The 17,586-nt window shown below is 39.3% G+C and overlaps 1 protein-coding gene across 4 annotated transcripts in view; it reads left to right on the forward strand.

Annotated features, from left to right (window-relative positions):
* The first annotated feature begins 464 nt into the window (after positions 1–464).
* The window catches only part of PLEKHH2 (pleckstrin homology, MyTH4 and FERM domain containing H2), a 106,856-nt gene continuing 89,734 nt past the window's right edge, over positions 465–17,586 (forward strand). For 3 of the 4 annotated variants that reach the window (XM_027555134.1, XM_027555135.1, XM_027555136.1), the window contains exons 1-2: positions 467–576; positions 8,732–8,861. In XM_027555134.1, coding sequence (XP_027410935.1) covers positions 8,739–8,861 — 123 coding nt within the window. In that variant the 5' untranslated portion in view covers positions 467–576; positions 8,732–8,738. Of the gene's footprint in view, positions 577–8,731; positions 8,862–17,586 lie in introns of all 4 variants that reach the window. The other variant, XM_027555137.1, reaches the window with a different exon arrangement.

The following is a 17,586-nucleotide window of genomic DNA, read 5'->3' on the forward strand; positions in this document are numbered from 1 at the left end:
GTAGGGAAGTGCATAACGTCAGTCTTAGGTAGATGAAGGGCAGCTGTGAAGAATAAACCTGACAAAAGCAGGATGGAGGCCATGAACACTAAAGGATCTGTTTTTGATAACTTAAGCAAAAGGAAGGTCTTTTCCAGAGTGTACATCAAAACAGGACAGTTAACCTGACGAGAGGGTGAAGGATTGATTGGTATGAGGACTCGCTTCAGGCAGGTAGACCAAGCAAGAAGGAGCTGAGTCAGGGCAGAGCGAATGGAAAAGAGGTGAGCCCTACAACAGACTCGGAGCTCTGAGTGTGTCAAAGGCCAGAGATAGAAACTCCTGGACAGAACTCTCTCCTGGGATTAGGGACCGGGAGGGGTCAAAGTCCTGGCCACACCTCCTGGTGACGTCATAAGGCCGCCTGAGGCATCTGATTGGCTTCCACGGCCGCCCGTCCCTGGAGGAGGCGGCATCCCGCCCCTCTCTCCCGCCTGCTCGGAGTTTGGTATTAGGAGGGTGTACGCTAAGAACCCCAGGAACCCCGCACCAGACGTGGCCGGGACTACGGGCGGTGTTGCCGGGATCCGCGCGGAGGTAGGCACATGAGACAGGCCCGGAGCCGAAAGGCTACCCCAGAGATTCCGGTGCCCGCGGATGCCCGGGGGTCCCCGCCCTCTTTACAGCAAGCAGTCCCGGGTGGGCACGTCGCACGGAGGATGGGGGCGGCGGGCGGATCCGGCGGGCCGGGACCCAGGGGCTCGAGCAAGCTGGTACCGTACTCAACTCCGCACTCCCCGCCGCAGTCCCCCGCACTCCGCGTTGCTTCCACTGCTGCCCCCAGAACTGGGCTCTCGTGTGGGAGCGGTGGTCGGCAGCTCCTCGCCCCCTGGTCTCCCTTGACATTTTGTTTGAAAACGTGGGGCCCACGTTTGTGGCGCCGCGCGGTTGGCCAGGGGGCGGACGGAGCTGTGGCGCGTCCGCTGCCGAGTAGCCCACGCAGTTTGAGATGCTGCGACTCGGCCTCGGCTTCTTGGGAGCCCCACTGCAACCTCGGGGGTGAAACTTCTCAAAACTTTAAAGAACCTTTTTCTAAACCTTGAGTTGCCAAAATGTCAGAGTGCCCTTAGGTAACCTGCCGTGAGACTGCACTGTCTCTAAAGTTTTTCCCCAACTTTTTAAAAGATGGGACGTTTGAGCCATAGATTTTGACGTGCAAAACGCCGTGGAAAGAGAAGTTGAAACATTTACGCTGGAAAAGCCTTAGTGCTATGCTACCTGCAGGTCACTGCTTTCTTTGTTAAAATGCCAGTTGCAAGCCTAGACCACACAGCTGTGTGTATCCCCAAGAAGCTATGGAGTGACGAGCACGGGTTCTAAGCAGTGCTACCAAAGGGCCGGCTTTGCCCAAGTGGTGCTGGCTGGCTGGTGGTCGGGAGGTTCCTTAAATAAGGCAAGCCTCGGTGCGGTCAAGAAAGACATCTTTTCTGCTTTAGGAATGGCTACCCCCCACCCCCCCCCCACCGCCCCCGCGCCGCCCCCTTCCCCCACCCCTCCCGCAGCACTACCAGTGCATACAGACACCCACACTTACCTGGCCAAGTTAATCTGTCCCTTAAGAGGAGAGAATTAAAGGATATGAGTGGGTACCCTGAGCTTCATCAGGGTAAGCCTAAATAGATGAATTCTTTATTTTCTTTTTCTTTCCCTCTAGGGATTTGTAAGAGAAACAGGAAGTCAAAGATTCAGAGAAAAGAGCATTCATTCCACAACTGTAAACAGTTCGTTTTGTGTCAGTAAATGTTTCCAAAAGTCATTGGGGGTATTTGGAAAACAAAGACTTTTTCCTGTCCGCTGCTGTGAAGATAGATTAATTTTAAATTCGAAATCTAAAAATGTTATTTATTTAGCAGGTAGTCATAGCTCTCAAGGGGATTTCCTGGTGGCTCAGAATGTAAAGTGTCTGCCCGCAATGCGGGAGACCCGGGTTCGATCCCTGGGTTGGGAAGATCCCCTGGCGAAGGAAATGCAATCCACTTCAGTACTCTTGCCTAGAAAATTCCATGGATAGAGGAGCCTGGTGGGCTACAGTCCATGGGGTTGCAAAGAGCTGGACACGACTGAGTGACTTCACTTTCTTTTTTCTTTCTTTCTATGGCTCTCAAAGCTATGTATATTGTTAGACTCTGTAAAATCAGTAGTAATGGGAAAAGATGGTGACCGTTGTTCAAAATTAGAATCTTTAGAAAGCTGGTGCATTAACATAGCAGTTACTTTATATTAACTGAAATTACAGGATGAAATGAGGAAATCAGGTGTCTAGATCTCAGGACCATTAGGCAACCGTTAGCCAACCATAGGCCATTAGCCAACCAATCTATAGTTTTGGATTTTTAAAATAATGACCCTATTAATAAGGAATGCAGATATTAAATACCAATAATATTCCTAACATTTTGCTACTTCACTGTGAAAGTATGTAATTACATAACTAAAGAAACGAATAGATGTGTTTAACAGAATTTATTTGATGTGTCATTTTCATAGCACAGTACTCTTGGTGAAATATATGTCTGCTACTTGAGATTAACAATTAACTCTAGATTGAGTTAATGGTGGAATTCTTGGCAGGGATAACCACAAACAATAGATTATTAATATACATCCACTTAAACTGTTACTTTTTGTTTATTCATTTGTAAATATATACTCTCTATAATTGAGGTGTAATTCAGAAACCATAAAAGTTACTTTTTAAGTGTATAGTGCAGTGGTTTTTGGTGTATTCACAAGGTTGTGCAATCAACAGCACTGTGTAATTCTAGAATATTTTCATCACTCCACAAAGAAGCTCCCAACCCATTACTAGTTGATCACCATTGCCCTCATTTCATAGCCCTTGACGACCACTAAGCTAACATACTGTGTCTTGAGATTTGCCTATTATATGAATAGAATCATACAATATGTCATTTTTTGTGTCTGGCTTCTTTCACTTGGCACTTAAGGTAATGTTTTCAAAGTTCATCCATTGTTGTAACATGTATTAGTGCTTTATTCCTTCTGTGGCTGAGTAAGATTCCACTGTGTGGATATACCACATTTTGTTTATCCTTTCATCTGATGATGGATACTTGGTTTGTTTCTACTTTCTGACTGTTTGAGTAATGTTGCTATTAACATTTGTGTACAAGTTTTGATGTGGACTTCTGTATTCAGTTCTCTTGAGTATATACTTAACATTGGAGTTACTGAGTCATATAGTGACTTTATGTTAAAACTTTTGAGGAACTGTTATTTTCCAAAGCAGTTGTACTATTTTTACATTCTCAACAGCAGTATATAGGAGTTCCAGTTTCTCTGCATCCTTACTGACACATGTTATTACATGTCTTTTTTATTACAACAGTTCTGTTTGGTATACAGTGGGATGTCACTGTGATTTTGATTTGCATTTTCCCTTATATTAATATTTATGATGTTGAATATCTTTTTATGTGCTTTTGTCCATTTGAATATATTCTTTAAAAAATATCTCTTTAGATACTTTGCTACTTTTTAATTGTGCTTTTTATTGTTGAGTTGTAAGAGTCCTTTTTATTTTCTGGATACAAGTCCTTTATAGATAATGTAATTAGTAAATATTTCTTCCCATTATGTGGGTTATCTTTTCACCTTCTTTTTTTTTAATATTATGTTTTTATTTATTTTTGGCTGCTCTGGGTCTTCATTGCTGCATGCAGTCTTTCTCTAATTGCAGCAAGTGGGGGCTACAATCTAGTTGCAGGGGCTTCTCATTGCCATGGTTTCTTGTTGCAGACCCAGGCTCCAGGCTTGAGCTCACTAGTTGCGGCTCATGGGCTTAGTTGCCTTGTGGCATGACCAGGATGCCACCAGGGATGAAACCCGTGTCCCCTGCATTGCACAGTGGATTCTTAACCACTGGACCACTAGGGAAGCCCTCACTTTCTTGATGGTGTCTTTTGAAGTACAAAAATATTTAATTTTAAGTTAAATTTATCTATTTTTTTGATTACTTATGCTTTAAATGTTCTATTAGGAAACTGTCTATTCAAGATCACAATGACTTATGACTATTTTTTCTACTACAAGTTTAGAGCCTAAGGTCTTACATCTAGGTCTTTGATCCATTTGGGGTTAATTTTTGTGTATGGTATGAGGTGGGAAACCAAATTTATTCTTTCACATGTGGATATCCAATTGCCCAGTACCATTTATTTAAAAAGAACTTTTCATTCCACCTTGTCAAAAATCAGTTCACTCTGCATGTGAGGGTTTTTTTATTTGTGTATTTTAAAAAATGGATTGAATTGCTCCCTTCCCCTCAAAAAAGAAATGTTGCAGTCCTAACCCACAGTATCTCAGAATGTGATCTTACTTGGAAGTATGGTTGTTATAGATATATTTTATAAATAAAATAGAGTTGCTGTACACTATTATGTTAATTTCAGTATACTACATAATGATTTCTTGTTTGCATACATTATGAAATGATCCTCATAAGTCTAGCAACCATCTATTCCCATACAAAGTTAGTACATTAACCATATTCCTTATGCTGTATATTACATCCCTGTGACTTACTTGGTAAAGTGAAAGTTGCTCAGTCGTGTCTCCATGGACTATACAGTCCATGGAATTCTCCAGGCCCAAATACTGGAGTGGGTAGCTGTTCCCTTCTCCAGGGGATCTTCCCAACCCAGAGATCAAACACAGGCCTGCCACATTCTTTACTAGCTGAGCCACCAGGGAAGCCCAAGAATACTGGGGTGGGTTCAGTCAGTTCAGCTCAGTTGCTCAGTCATGTCCGACTCTTTGCGACCCCATGGATTGCAGCATGCCAGGCCTCCTGTCCATCACCTCACCAACTCCCAGAGTTTACCCAAACTCATGTCCATTGAGTCGATGATGCCATCCAACCATCTCATCCTCTGTCGTCCCCTTCTTTTCCCGCCTTCAATCTTTCCCAGCATCAGGGTCTTTTCAAATGAGTCAGCTCTTCGCGTCAGGTGGCCAAAGTATTGGAGTTTCAGCTTCAACATCACTCCTTCCAATGAACACTCAGGACTGATATCCTTTAGGATGGAATGGTTGGATCTCCTTGCTGTCTAAGGGACTCTCAAGAGTCTTTTCCAACACCACAGTTCAAAAGCATCAATTCTTTGGCACTCAGCTTTTTTTATAGTCCAACTCTCATATCCATACATGACTATTGGAAAAACCATAGGCTTGACTAGATGGACCTTTGTTGGCAAAGTAATGTCTCTGCTTTTTAATGTGCTGTTTAGACTTAGCAGCAGCAGCAGCAGCAGCAGGTTGGTCATAACTTTCCTTCCAAGGAGTAAGCGTCTTTTAATTTCATGGCTGCAGTCACCATCTGCAGTGATTTTTGAGCCCCCCAAAATAAAGTCTGCCACTCTTTCCACTGTTTCCCCATCTATTTGCCATGAAGCAATGGGACCAGATGACATGATCTTAGTTTTCTCAATGTTGAACTTTAAGCCAGTTTTTTCACTCTCCTCTTTCACTTTCATCAAGAGGCTCTTTAGTTTTTCATTTTCTGCCATAAGGGTGGTGTCATCTGCACCCACTGGGGTGGGTAGCCTCTCCCTTCTCCAGCGGATCTTCCCAACCCAGGAATCAAACCAGGGTCTCCCGCATTGCAGGAGGATTCTTTACCAGCTAAGCTGCCAAGGAAGCCCTTACTTGTTATATAGCTAATGTAAGAGGTTTGTGCCACTTGAGCCCCTTCACCTGTTCTTGCCCCCGTCCTTATTTCTTCATTTCTGTACTCGTAATTTTATTCTGTTGATCCATCTATCCATCTATCTATGTATCTATCTTTATGCTAGTACCATACAGTCTTAATTACTATAACTTCACAGTAATTTTTGAAATTGTGTGAATCTTTAAGATCGTTTTGAGTATTCTGAATTTCTGTATGCATTACAGGATCAGCTTATCAGTTTCTGCAAAAAATGTAGTTAAAATTTTGATAGAGATTGCCTTGAATGTGCATATCCATTTGCAGGTATTGCCATCCATACGAAGTCTTCCATTTCTTTAGGTCTTCTTTAATTTCTTTCAATGATGTTTTTTAGTTTTCAGAGTACAAATCTTATACTTCTTTTGTTAAATTTATTCCTAAATATTTAATTATTTCTGATGCTGGTGTAAGTGGAATGTAGTCTTGATTTCATTTCTGGAGTTTTCCTTGCAAGTGTATAGAAAAACAATTAATTTTCATATAGTGATATGGTTTCCTGAAACTTTTCTGATATCAAACAGTTCTAATAGCTTTTTTCTTTTTTTTTATGGATTCCTTGTAAGTTTCTGTGTATAAGACCATGACATCTTAAAATAGAGATAGTTTTAGTTTTTCCTTTCCAATCTATGTGTTTTCCTATTTTATTTTCTTGTACTGGCCAGACCCTCCAGTGTGACACATTAGAAGTGGCGAAAGCAAACAGCCTTATGTTGTTTCTGACCTTACGCGGATCAGTCATTTAGAATTAAGTGTGGTGTTAGCTGTGGGCTTTCGTAGATACTTCTATATCAGGTTGAGGACGTTAACTTCTATTGCTATTAATAGTTTGTTGAATGTTTTTAATCATAAAATAATGTTGGATTCTGTCAAGTGCTTTTCTCTGTGTCTGTTGAAATAATCATATGGTTTTTGTCTTTTATTCAATTCGTATAGTTCATTACACTGATTTCTACTTGTTGAAAAATGCTTGTTATTTTTAAAGCTGTAGAAATTTTATAGTGGAACTAAACAGGTTATTTTAAATGTAGAGCAAAAATTAACCAGTATGAAATACTCTTCTTGTTACTTAAGACATAGAAGCTTCCCTATATTTCTGTGCAATGATAAGAATGGTTCAAGACTTAAGCATTTCAAGTCTGCTTTCTATTTTTAAGATTTCATCTGTATTTTCTTCTTTGTCTAGTCTAAAGCTAAAGAGGAAAGAAATGAAGTAGCAGTAGAATTGAGAAAGAGTTTGTGTGCATTGATAGTAAATGCTATTGTGAATAATGAAAAAGATCATTAATATGGTTAATATCCTTAGGGAAAATTCTAAAACAATGGGATGGGCTTTTAGAAAAAATGAAGAAATGAGGAGAACGATTACTTGCTCTACAGGAAGATTCCCTTTACATTATGGCTAGAATTTAGTAGCATCTGAAGGCTTTGAGATGACCAGGGGACTCTTAATGAAGTTGTAGCCTTTTTAGAACAACTTTGCTTATATTTACTTCTAAATTATTGAGTGGTAATATAAGTATTAATATGAAAGCTAATCTAAGCACAAAACAATATTTATGCTAGGAAAACAATCATTTGCAGGTTTTAAAAACTATTCTAGGTTTAAGAAGGGGTTATATTGCACGAAATATTGGGAAAATTAACTTGGTCAATTTGTGAAGCAGACATGTTTTTGAAAAACAAAAGAACAGAATAATATGCTTCAACTGCAGTTCTGTCCTGGGATTCTGAGTTTTGCTGTCATGTATAGTCCATGACTGAAGCGACTTAACACACACACATAGTCCAAGACTAGGGCTTGGCGTCTCCAGAAGAGCCATTCCTAATGCACATTTTGTCAGTTCGTAACAAGGGCAATTCAGAAACACATTATAAAGCCATTTACAAAAATGACTTGATGAAATAGTAACATTTAAAACTACATTTTCAACACCCAGAACTAGAAATAATTGTGTTTCCAAAATTGAGCAATAGTTTTTTGCACTTTAGAATTTCAAAATCTGTGCTCCTGCTTCTTGGCTTCCCCCTTACTGTGATTCTCCCTGGGATTAACCTCCTCCAAAAAAAGGTTACTATCATGGAATACCCTGATTCCAGATTTATTTAATGTAGGTGGTTCCAAATTTCATATTTATATGTTTTCTCTTCTTACACCAAATAAAAATTATTTAAACTTGGGCAGGGTCATAATACTTTGCCCAGTTAAATATGCCAAAGTGTTTTTGTTTTGAAAGATAACCTGGACCTGGACAACTTTATGGCGGTGGTAAGTAATAATTATAATACAAATCTAAGTCATAATTAAAACACTGATATGAAGTTTCTTTAGCTTATTTTTATGCGGGAGACGTAAGAGATGCTGGTTCGATCCTTGGGTCGGGAAGATCCCCTGGAGAAGAGAATGGCAACCCACTCCAGTATTCTTGCCTGGAGAATCCCATGGACAGAGCAGCCTGCCAGGCTATAGTCCACGGGGTCACAAAGAGTCAGGCACAACTGAAGTGACTTAGCACACACACATACGATGCTACCAATGGAAGCAAAACTAATAATTTTGTAAATTTAATGTGGTAAAATCATAAACTGACAGATTTTTAAAAATCTTACCTGTTGAGCAGAGCTAAAATAATGACAGTACTCTGTGTGATACTATTATGGTGTCCAAAGTGATGTTAAGAGCAATATTTAATTTGTTCCTTACCTATGTGTGAGAAGAATGGTTCGTTATTGCTGAATTCCCCCTTTTTTTCTAGATTGCTGAGACATGGAAAGGTTAAGTTACACAGAAAGTTTCTCTCCTAAGTTCTTTCCATTAGTATTCACCAGGTTCTGGAATTTATCTTAGGATTCAAAACTTGCATTTAGATATCATTAGATGGTGGCTAGAATGTGTGCATTGGATGATTTAAAGAATTATCCTGAATGCTAATTGATAGTATGCTGTTTGAATGCTTTCTTTCCTAGAATAATTATGGCAGAGCTTTCTGAGACAGAAGGGCCAGTAGATTGGAAAGAACGCTGTGTAGCCCTGGAGTCCCAGCTCATGAAATTTAGAGTTCAAGCAAGCAAGATACGCGAGCTCTTGGCAGAGAAGGTAAGCTTTTCTCCCTCACCTTTGTTAGTAAAACATCAGTTCTTTGGGGCCCATTTCATTTATATTAAGTAATCTCAGTACTTTAGGAGGTAAACATTTAAAAAATAATGAATATTATTTAATTTTTTGTCAGGGACCTGATGCTCTACTGGGCATATTCTTTTGCTAGTTTTAGAATGGATTGGACATTAAGATAGAAAACACTTCTTTGCAAATACTGGTGGACTATGTAATAAAATAAAATTTCATTTTAATGTTATAGGATTTTTTAATGTATGTGTATAAAACCAGTAGATTAATTCATTTGTTTATTCATTCAACAAATATTCATTGCAGTGTGTTTGTGCCAGACACTGTTCTTAATGCTACAGTTGCAAATCTGTGAATAAGACAATGCGTGTTGCTATTTCCAGGGAGTTTGGGTTCCAGCCCTGCAGTGTCCAGTGTGGCAGGCACAGCCACAAGTGGTTAGTGAACACTGTAGATGAGACTAGTTCAAACTGAGATGTGTTGGAAATGTAAACTACACACTGGATTTCAAAGATTTAGTTTGAAAAAAGAATATGAAATACCTGTGCAATAGTTTTATATTGATTACATGTTGAAATGATAATATTTTGGACAGTAGATTAAATAGAAAATAGTAAAATTATTTACCTGTTTTTAACTGTAATATGGGTACTAGGAGTTTTGAAATTGTATATGTAACTCACATTATATTTGTATTGGCACTGCTGTCTGGATGGCTATATAAATGGTATTAATGATCGTTCAGAACTGACCAGGAGAACTTACAGGTGGTTTCATAAACTCTAGCCTGCATAATCCTTTTACAGTGGAGACCGGTACACATATCACATCTCTAAAAATCATGTTAAATCTTACTTCCAACCAAGAATCTCTTAGCACAGAAGAATTGTAATAAAATCCAGTGAAACACCATTCCGTTTAACCTTTCATATTTATCCTCTTACATTTTTGTGCACAAGCAGCTTTTAGATGGAAAGACTAAAGTTACTCTATTCTCTTTGGGCTAGAGGGTGACCTGGTCATAGGTTTTGTGGAATGCATCCCCACTATCAATTTACTTTATTTATCACTATTAAAATAAAAATTATAACTTGGAAAAAAAAATCCCAGTTTGATTATCTCCAAGTTGGGAAAGCTTATCCTAACTCAGAGTCAGTGACTCATGCTTTACCTTTTGTTCCTCTCTGTAAAAATCATTTCCCAGGTTGTACTATGATTGTCCCCCATGTAATGATTTTAGCAATATCACTAATTATAACCTTGCTGCCCAGCCTCAGTGGACACTTCCAAGTGTCCCAGTACCTCAGCCCTTCAGCAGTTGGCCCGCTGTTGACCACAGCCTCCTACTCAAAATTTTCTTGGTTCCCTTGGCTGTTGTACTCTCTTGGTTTCTTTATGGACTTTCTTTATAAGAAGTTATAAAAAGTTATGCTTATTTGGGTTCCAGTTAATTGACCTTTAAATTCTTAATGCCAGTATTTGTTTTGTTCTTCAGTAGGCTTGTCATAAGAAATTTCTTTGTGAGTGTCCATTTTGTAAATTTTAAAAGTGTAATTTTCTCTGTAAGTAAGATTGTAAATAGTTTTTGGTCATTAATTTAGTTGCCAAATTTTCTTTTTTCTTTGTCAGTGAATAAAGATTGAGAGGAATATTATTTCAGAATTGCTGTTTTAGATGTGGTTTCTTTTTCTTCTTCTTCCTTTTTTTGGGGTCTTCTGTAATTTTATTTGTCTTAAATCCTTTGACAGATCTCAGAGATGGAATGATTCATATGTGTTTTATACAGTGGAAAGAGGATAAACCTGCCAAGTTACTCATGGCTTCCCAGTAAATATATTCAACACCAAAATAGGAATAACACTTTTTCATGATATTTTCTGTATTTTTCGCTATTTTTTTCTCTGGATTAAAATTTATTTTTGGTACCCACCCATAAAAATACCAAGTACTGGTATTAAAATAAAAATACCAAATATTGATTCATTATGTACTAAGCACTGTACAGATATGATTTATTTAGTTATTATAACAACCTATGAAGTAATAAGTTTTATTGTTCCCATTTCACAGGTTAGGAAACTCATGCTTACCATGTGCCAGGCAATCTTCTAAGTACTTTATTATGTTTTTAATCCTTATAACAGCCTATGAGGTAGATATTAATATTATTCATATTTACACAAGAGGAAGCTAAGGCACATAAAAGGTATTTACCTTAACTGAGTTCATGCTGAAATGTAAATGATGAAGCCAATATTTGGCCAATATTTGTAAATAGGCATTTTGTTTTGGGGGCTTCCCTCATAGCTCACCTGGTAAAGCCTGCAGTGCCGGAGACCCCGGTTCAAATCCTGGGTTGGGAAGATCCCCTGGAGGAAGGCATGGCAACCCCTCTGGTATTCTTGCGTAAGAATCCCCATGGACAGAGGAGCCTGGCCGGCTACAGTCAATGGGGTGGCAACAGTCGGACACGACTGAGCAACGAAGTGCAGCGTTTTGTTTTCAGAGCCTGAATGCTTAGCCATCACCCTATATGACATCTCTAACCTAGTTTTATTACCACGTTCCTTGCTTTCTCTGATATTCTTACCTACTCATCTGTTGTCTTTTCGGTCACACAACATATAAATCCTTCTCTGCTTGACAGCATATGTCTGTGTAAGTTAGGATGTATGTACGTATGTAGTAATAACAGTTTACATAATGTTACATATTTCTCAAAGCAAACCCTGTTGCGTTGCTTCTGCGTGCCAACCCGACTTGAGTCAAATACCACGTTCCAGAGGCTGGTCTGTTCCCAGCTGTGATCTTTGGTTTTGTGTTAGAACCAGGTTGCCCCGAGGATTCTTCCTAATAGTTCTCTGTGCCTCCCCCCCAGATGGATGCAGGCCTAAAGCTGAAGATTCTTGAGAGAATACTAATTTGATTCCTCAGCTCTTTGCCAGAAATTCTGTCCAACTTTTCTTTTCTGCTACAGTTCTGGTTCTTGGTTCTGTCTTCTTGGCACTGATTATAGACAGCTAACACTAGGTGCCAACTAGAGATCCTAAGCCTTGACTACAACCATTAGCTAGCTTAAACCCCACAGTAACTCTATGAGGTAACTATTATTATCCACAATCTAAAGTTGTTGACATTAAGACTGAGAGTATTTGAGCAGGAGGCCCAATATCATACAGGTAACAAAGAGCAGAGTTGGCTTAAAACCTTAGATCTTTCACACTTTTTTTGTGATGCAGCTAAAAGAGTGCCTGGCATATAGAAGTAACTCATTATTATTTTCCTGTATCTTTCTGACTGGACACACTGGTTAAGCATACAAGGAGATGACCTAAAAATTAAAATGATTTTTTATTATTTAGACTATTTTATTTTATTATTTTAAATAATAATAAAAATAACTTTTATTATTTTAAACTAAAATAGTATAATTATAGATTGATAGACATCTTTCTGAATTTTTTAGCAAAAATGTGTGAGAGGATCTCTTCCTATAATTAAAGATGGATTTCAATTTTATATACCTTGTATATTTTGGAGATTAGGATTAGAAAAATACATGGGATCTTTTTAAACTATTTTTTTCACCCATTTATTTTTCCATTACAATTTCCAAGTAACTTTGAATATTGAAGCTTGTGAAGAAAAAGTCCTTATTGAAATCTTGGGCAAATCCTGCTGTAAGTGGGAGAGGTCTTTGGAGGAATTTAAGGAATGGTGTTGGAAATATCTCTAGTATGCCAAACATAAACTCTTCAGGGAAGCTGAGATTTAAGTAGTTTTCTGCTTTACAGTATTACTGGTTCATTTTCAGAGTCAGGGAGGGAAAGGGAAAGTTTATTTTTCAGTTGAAGTGAATGTTGTTTCCTATTAGTTAGATTTTCAGTGAAAGGAAAAAGGTGAAACAAATGAAGAGTTTTCCCTTTAGGCATCAGCATGGCTCACATAGCCTAATGCTGCCTTTATCTGATATCATTGCTGTCTGGCAGTTCCTGCCACTTGACCTTCCTCTTGTCAGTGTGATTTCCGTGAAGTGGTCTAGGATTCTCGTCTAGGAATAAGGAGTCCCTGGACAGCATTGTGTTTGCTTTCATATAACAGTCCAGTCAACACCACGGTTATCCTATTTAAGTCACACATGTCCTGTTACTCTTTTGCCCCACCTGATATTTCATAGCACATTCCCTGGTGGCTCAGATAGTAAAGAATCTGCCTGCAATTTGGAAGACCCAGGTTCAGTCCGGGGTCAGGAAGATTCCCTGGAGAAGGAAACGGTAACCCCCTCCAGTATTCTTGCCTGGAAAATCCCATGGACAGAGGAGCCTGGTGAGCTACAGTCCATGGGGTCGCAAAGAGTTGGACACGACTGAGCAACTAACACACAATGAAAATTGTATGTATAATAATGAGATTTTCAGGCTGATTTAAAGTTATTTTAAATAACTTTATTTTGGGGCTATTGATTGAGGCTATTTTCACTATTTTACATTTTATTTATGTATTTGGCTGCACCAGGTCTTAGTTGCAGCATGCAGAACCTTTAGTTGTGCCATGTGGGATCTAGTTCCCTGACCAGGGATCAAACCTGGGCACCCGCCTGGGCACCTGCATTGGGAGTTGCAGAGTCTTAGCCACTGGACCACCAGGGAAATCCTGAGGATATTATTTTTGATAACAATTTTTCGAAAATGGTGTGTTTCCTTCTACAGTAGGTTTCTTGAGACCATACAGCTTAAAATTGTTCCTATTATGAATGTTAATGATTTTAAGTTACTAATAAAAGATTCCTAGGCCAAAAGAATAGAATACAAGGGACAAAAATACAGATGCTTCCCAGACAAGGATTTTGTGGTTTCATGTATCTGGGACTGATTTTCATTTGGTTCTGTATAACTATACACTGTGGGTGGAGTTTATAAATACCTAAGCAGCTGTGGTTCAACTAAAAGAGCACTAGGGATTCTGTGCATGTAGGCTCACATCCCATCCATGTCACTGGCTGGGGGCATTCGAAACACCAATTTTCTAATATTTCTAATTGGAATAACAATTTCTGTCTATGACATGGCTATGCAATAATGTATTTGAAAATTCCTGATTCCGGAACTCTAATTTTAATTCTTTTTATGTTCTCTTCCTTGAATTATCTTTCTTTCCTCTGAGATTATTTTCCACTTTTATGTTTGATTTTTCTTTTTCAGGTTGCAAGCTTTTCTCAAATGTCTGGTGATCTTTGGTGGTCTGTTTATATTTAAGGATGGGATATCTGAAAAGTTGACCAACAGTTGCGTATAAAATCACTGCTGGTTGACTATCAATATTTGCTTTAGAATGAGTGGGTCTGAGACTGCTTATTACACCATGAGCCCATAAATGCCACAGTTGTTGGACTAGAGCCCTCCAAGTAATATATTCAACTTTATAGGAAAAGAACATTCAGTCTTTTAACAGGAAGTAAACGCTTAGCTGCTGCACATTCGGCACATGGGGATAAATGAGAAGGTTTCAGAGAACTAGTGGGCTCTAAGGGCCACATGTTTTCCATTAATACCCACTATTCCCTGCCCCACACTCACTTCCCCTGTAGGTCTTTGCAGGTTTGTACAGGGCATTCAGCACTAGGAGAGAAGTTCAGGATGCTCCAATGCTTATTGTAGGCTGTGGTCCAGTAATATGTTTCCTCTGGTTTCCAGTAATATGTTCCTCATGTCCACCTGACATCTCATCAGAAGAGCCTTTACCAGCCATCATTTCTATCAACAATCTGCTCACAATCCTTAGCTGTGCACTCCAGGAAGATTGAGGCTTTCTCTATAGCTTCCTGTTCTTCTGACCTCTCACCAGAATTGCTTTAATGGTCTGTTCGTGGTCATGTAGGTTTTTTCTACCATGTACCTTAAAATTCTTCCAGTCTCTATCTATTACCCAGTTCCAAAATTGCTTCCACATTTTTAGATATTTGTTAAGCAGCACCAGTTCTATGTCTTGGTCTGTGGGGATTGCTGTAACAAAATAACAGCCTGTGTAGCTTACGAACAATAGAAATCTTATTTCTCACAGTTTTGGAGGCTGGACGTCTGATACCAGGATTCCCGCATAGTCAGGCTAGGGCCCTCGTCTGGGTCACTGACTTCCTGCACTGCTACCTGGCAGAAGGGACTGGGAGCTCTTTAGAAACTCTATTATAAAAGCACTAATGCAATTCATGAGGGGCCTATCCTCAAGGTTTAATCACCATCTCATTGGGCATTAGGATTCCAAGATGTGAATTTGCCAGAGTGAGGGGCAAACATTCAAAGTGGTCCCCTTTGAGAAATTATTCAGTCTTTAAAAAAAAATGACTATTATTAAGACTTTGTCTTTTTTAGAGCAGCTTAGGATTCACAGAAAAATTGGGTGGAAGATAGACATTTTTCATATATTCTCTTCCCCCACACATGTATAGCTATCCTCATTATTATTTTTCTTTTTTAAAATTTATTTATTTTAATTGGAGGCTAATTACTTTACAGTGTTGTGATGGTTTTTGCCATACATTGACATGAATCAACCATGGGAGTACATGTGTACCCCCTGTCCTGAACCCCCCTCCTACCAACCTCCCTGTCCCATCCTTCTGGGTTGTCCCAGTGCACCGGCTTTGAGTGCCCTGCTTCATGCATCAAAGTTGGACTGGTCATCTATTTCACATATGGTAATATACATGTTTCAATGCTGTTCTCTCAAATTATCCCACCCTTGCCTTTTCCTACAGAGTTGAAAAGTCTGTTCTTTACATCTGTGTCTCTTTTGCTGTCTTGCATGTAGGGTCGTCGTTACCATCTTTCTAAATTCCATGTATGTGCATTAATATACTATATTGGTGTTTTTCTTTCTGACTTACTTCACTCTGTATAATAGGCTCCAGTTTCATCCACCTCATTAGAACTGACTCAATTGCATTCTTTTTAATAGCTGAGTAATATTCCATTGTGTATATGGACCACAGCTTTCTTACCCGTTCGTCTGCTGATGGACATCTAGGTTGCTTCCGTGTCCTGGCTATTGTAAACAGTGCTGCAGTGAACATGGGGGTACACGTCTCTTTCATTTCTGGTTTCCTTGGTGTGTATGCCCAGCAGTGGGATTGCTGGGTCGTATGGCAGTTCTACTTCCAGTTTTTAAAGGAGTCTCTACACTGTTCTCCATAGTGGCTGCTAAGTCACTTCAGTCGTGTCCGACTCTGTGTGACCCCGTAGATGGCAGCGCACAAGGCTCCCCCATCCCTGGGATTCTCCAGGCAAGAACACTGGAGTGGATTGCCATTTCCTTCTCTAGTGCATGAAAGTGAAAAGTGAAAGTGAAGTCGCTCAGTTGTGTTCAACTCTTCACGACCCCATGGACTGCAGCCCACCAGGCTCCTCCATCCATGGGATTTTCCAGGCAAGAGTACAGGAGTGGGGTGCCGTTGCGTTAGCCATCCCCATTATTAACATCCCTCTCCAGAGTGGTACATGTTACAAATTGTTCAACCTACATTGACACATTATTATCACCCAGAGTTCATAGTTTCACTCTTGGTGTTGTACATTCCATGGCTTTGTACAATGTATAGTGACATGTATGTATCATATGGTATCATACAGAGGATTTAGTGTAGTGGTGTTAGTCACTCAGTCATGTCTGACTTTTTGCGACCCCATGGCGTGTAGCTGCTGTCCATGAAATTCTGCAGGCAAGAATAGTGGGGTGGGTGGCCATTTCCCTCTCCAACAGAGTACTTTCCCTGTCCTAAAAAGCTTGTGTGCTCTGCTTATTCATCCCTCTCCACGCTCTTCCCCAACCCCACCCTCACAACCACTGCTCCTTTTATTGTCTCCATAGTTTTCCAGAATGTTATGTAGTTAGAATCATACTTTATGTGGCCTTTTCAGTTTGGCTTCTTTCACTTAATAATATGTTTTAAGTTTCCTTCATGTGTTTTTATAGCTTGATAGCGCAATTCCTTTTAGCAGTAAATAATATTTCATTGTCTGATTATACCACAGTTTATCCAGTCATCTATTGAAGGAAATCTTGATGGCTTCCAAGTTTTGGCAATTGTGAATAAAACTGCTGTAAATATCTGTGTGAAAGTTTTTATGTGAACATAAGTTTTCAACTCCTTTGGGTAAATACCGAGGAGCACACTTGCTGGATAGTATGATAGGAGTATGTGTAATTTTATAAGAAAGCATGCAGTGGATGAGAGTTCCTGTTCCTCCACATTCTTGCTAGCATTTGGTATTGCCGGTGTTCTGGATTTCGGCCATTCTCATAGGTATGTCATTTATTTTCACTAGCCAAGGTATACAAAGCAGCAACCCATTTGTGGGTTTTCCTGTTTTCTCTGGAAATCTCAAAAATATTCAAAATTGAGAATAAGGCTGCACAAGTGTAGAAATTCCTCTGAAAACACAATGTGGTTGCATTGTAGAAACGACAGTTGTCAGCGTATTGTCCCGTAGTGAAAGAATGTGATGTTGGTGTGCGCATGTCAGTTTTTTTGTTTAAGGACTATCCTAATGGGGAGGGAGGAGGGAGGAGGGTTCAGGATGGGGAACACAGGTATACCTGTGGTGGATTCATTTCGATATTTGGCAAAACTAATACAATATTGTAAAGTTTAAAAATAAAATAAAATTTAAAAAAAAAATTTAAAAAAAAAAGGACTATC

This window comes from Bos indicus x Bos taurus, chromosome 11 (genome assembly GCF_003369695.1).
Source record: "Bos indicus x Bos taurus breed Angus x Brahman F1 hybrid chromosome 11, Bos_hybrid_MaternalHap_v2.0, whole genome shotgun sequence".
Classification (NCBI taxonomy): Eukaryota; Metazoa; Chordata; class Mammalia; order Artiodactyla; family Bovidae; genus Bos; species Bos indicus x Bos taurus.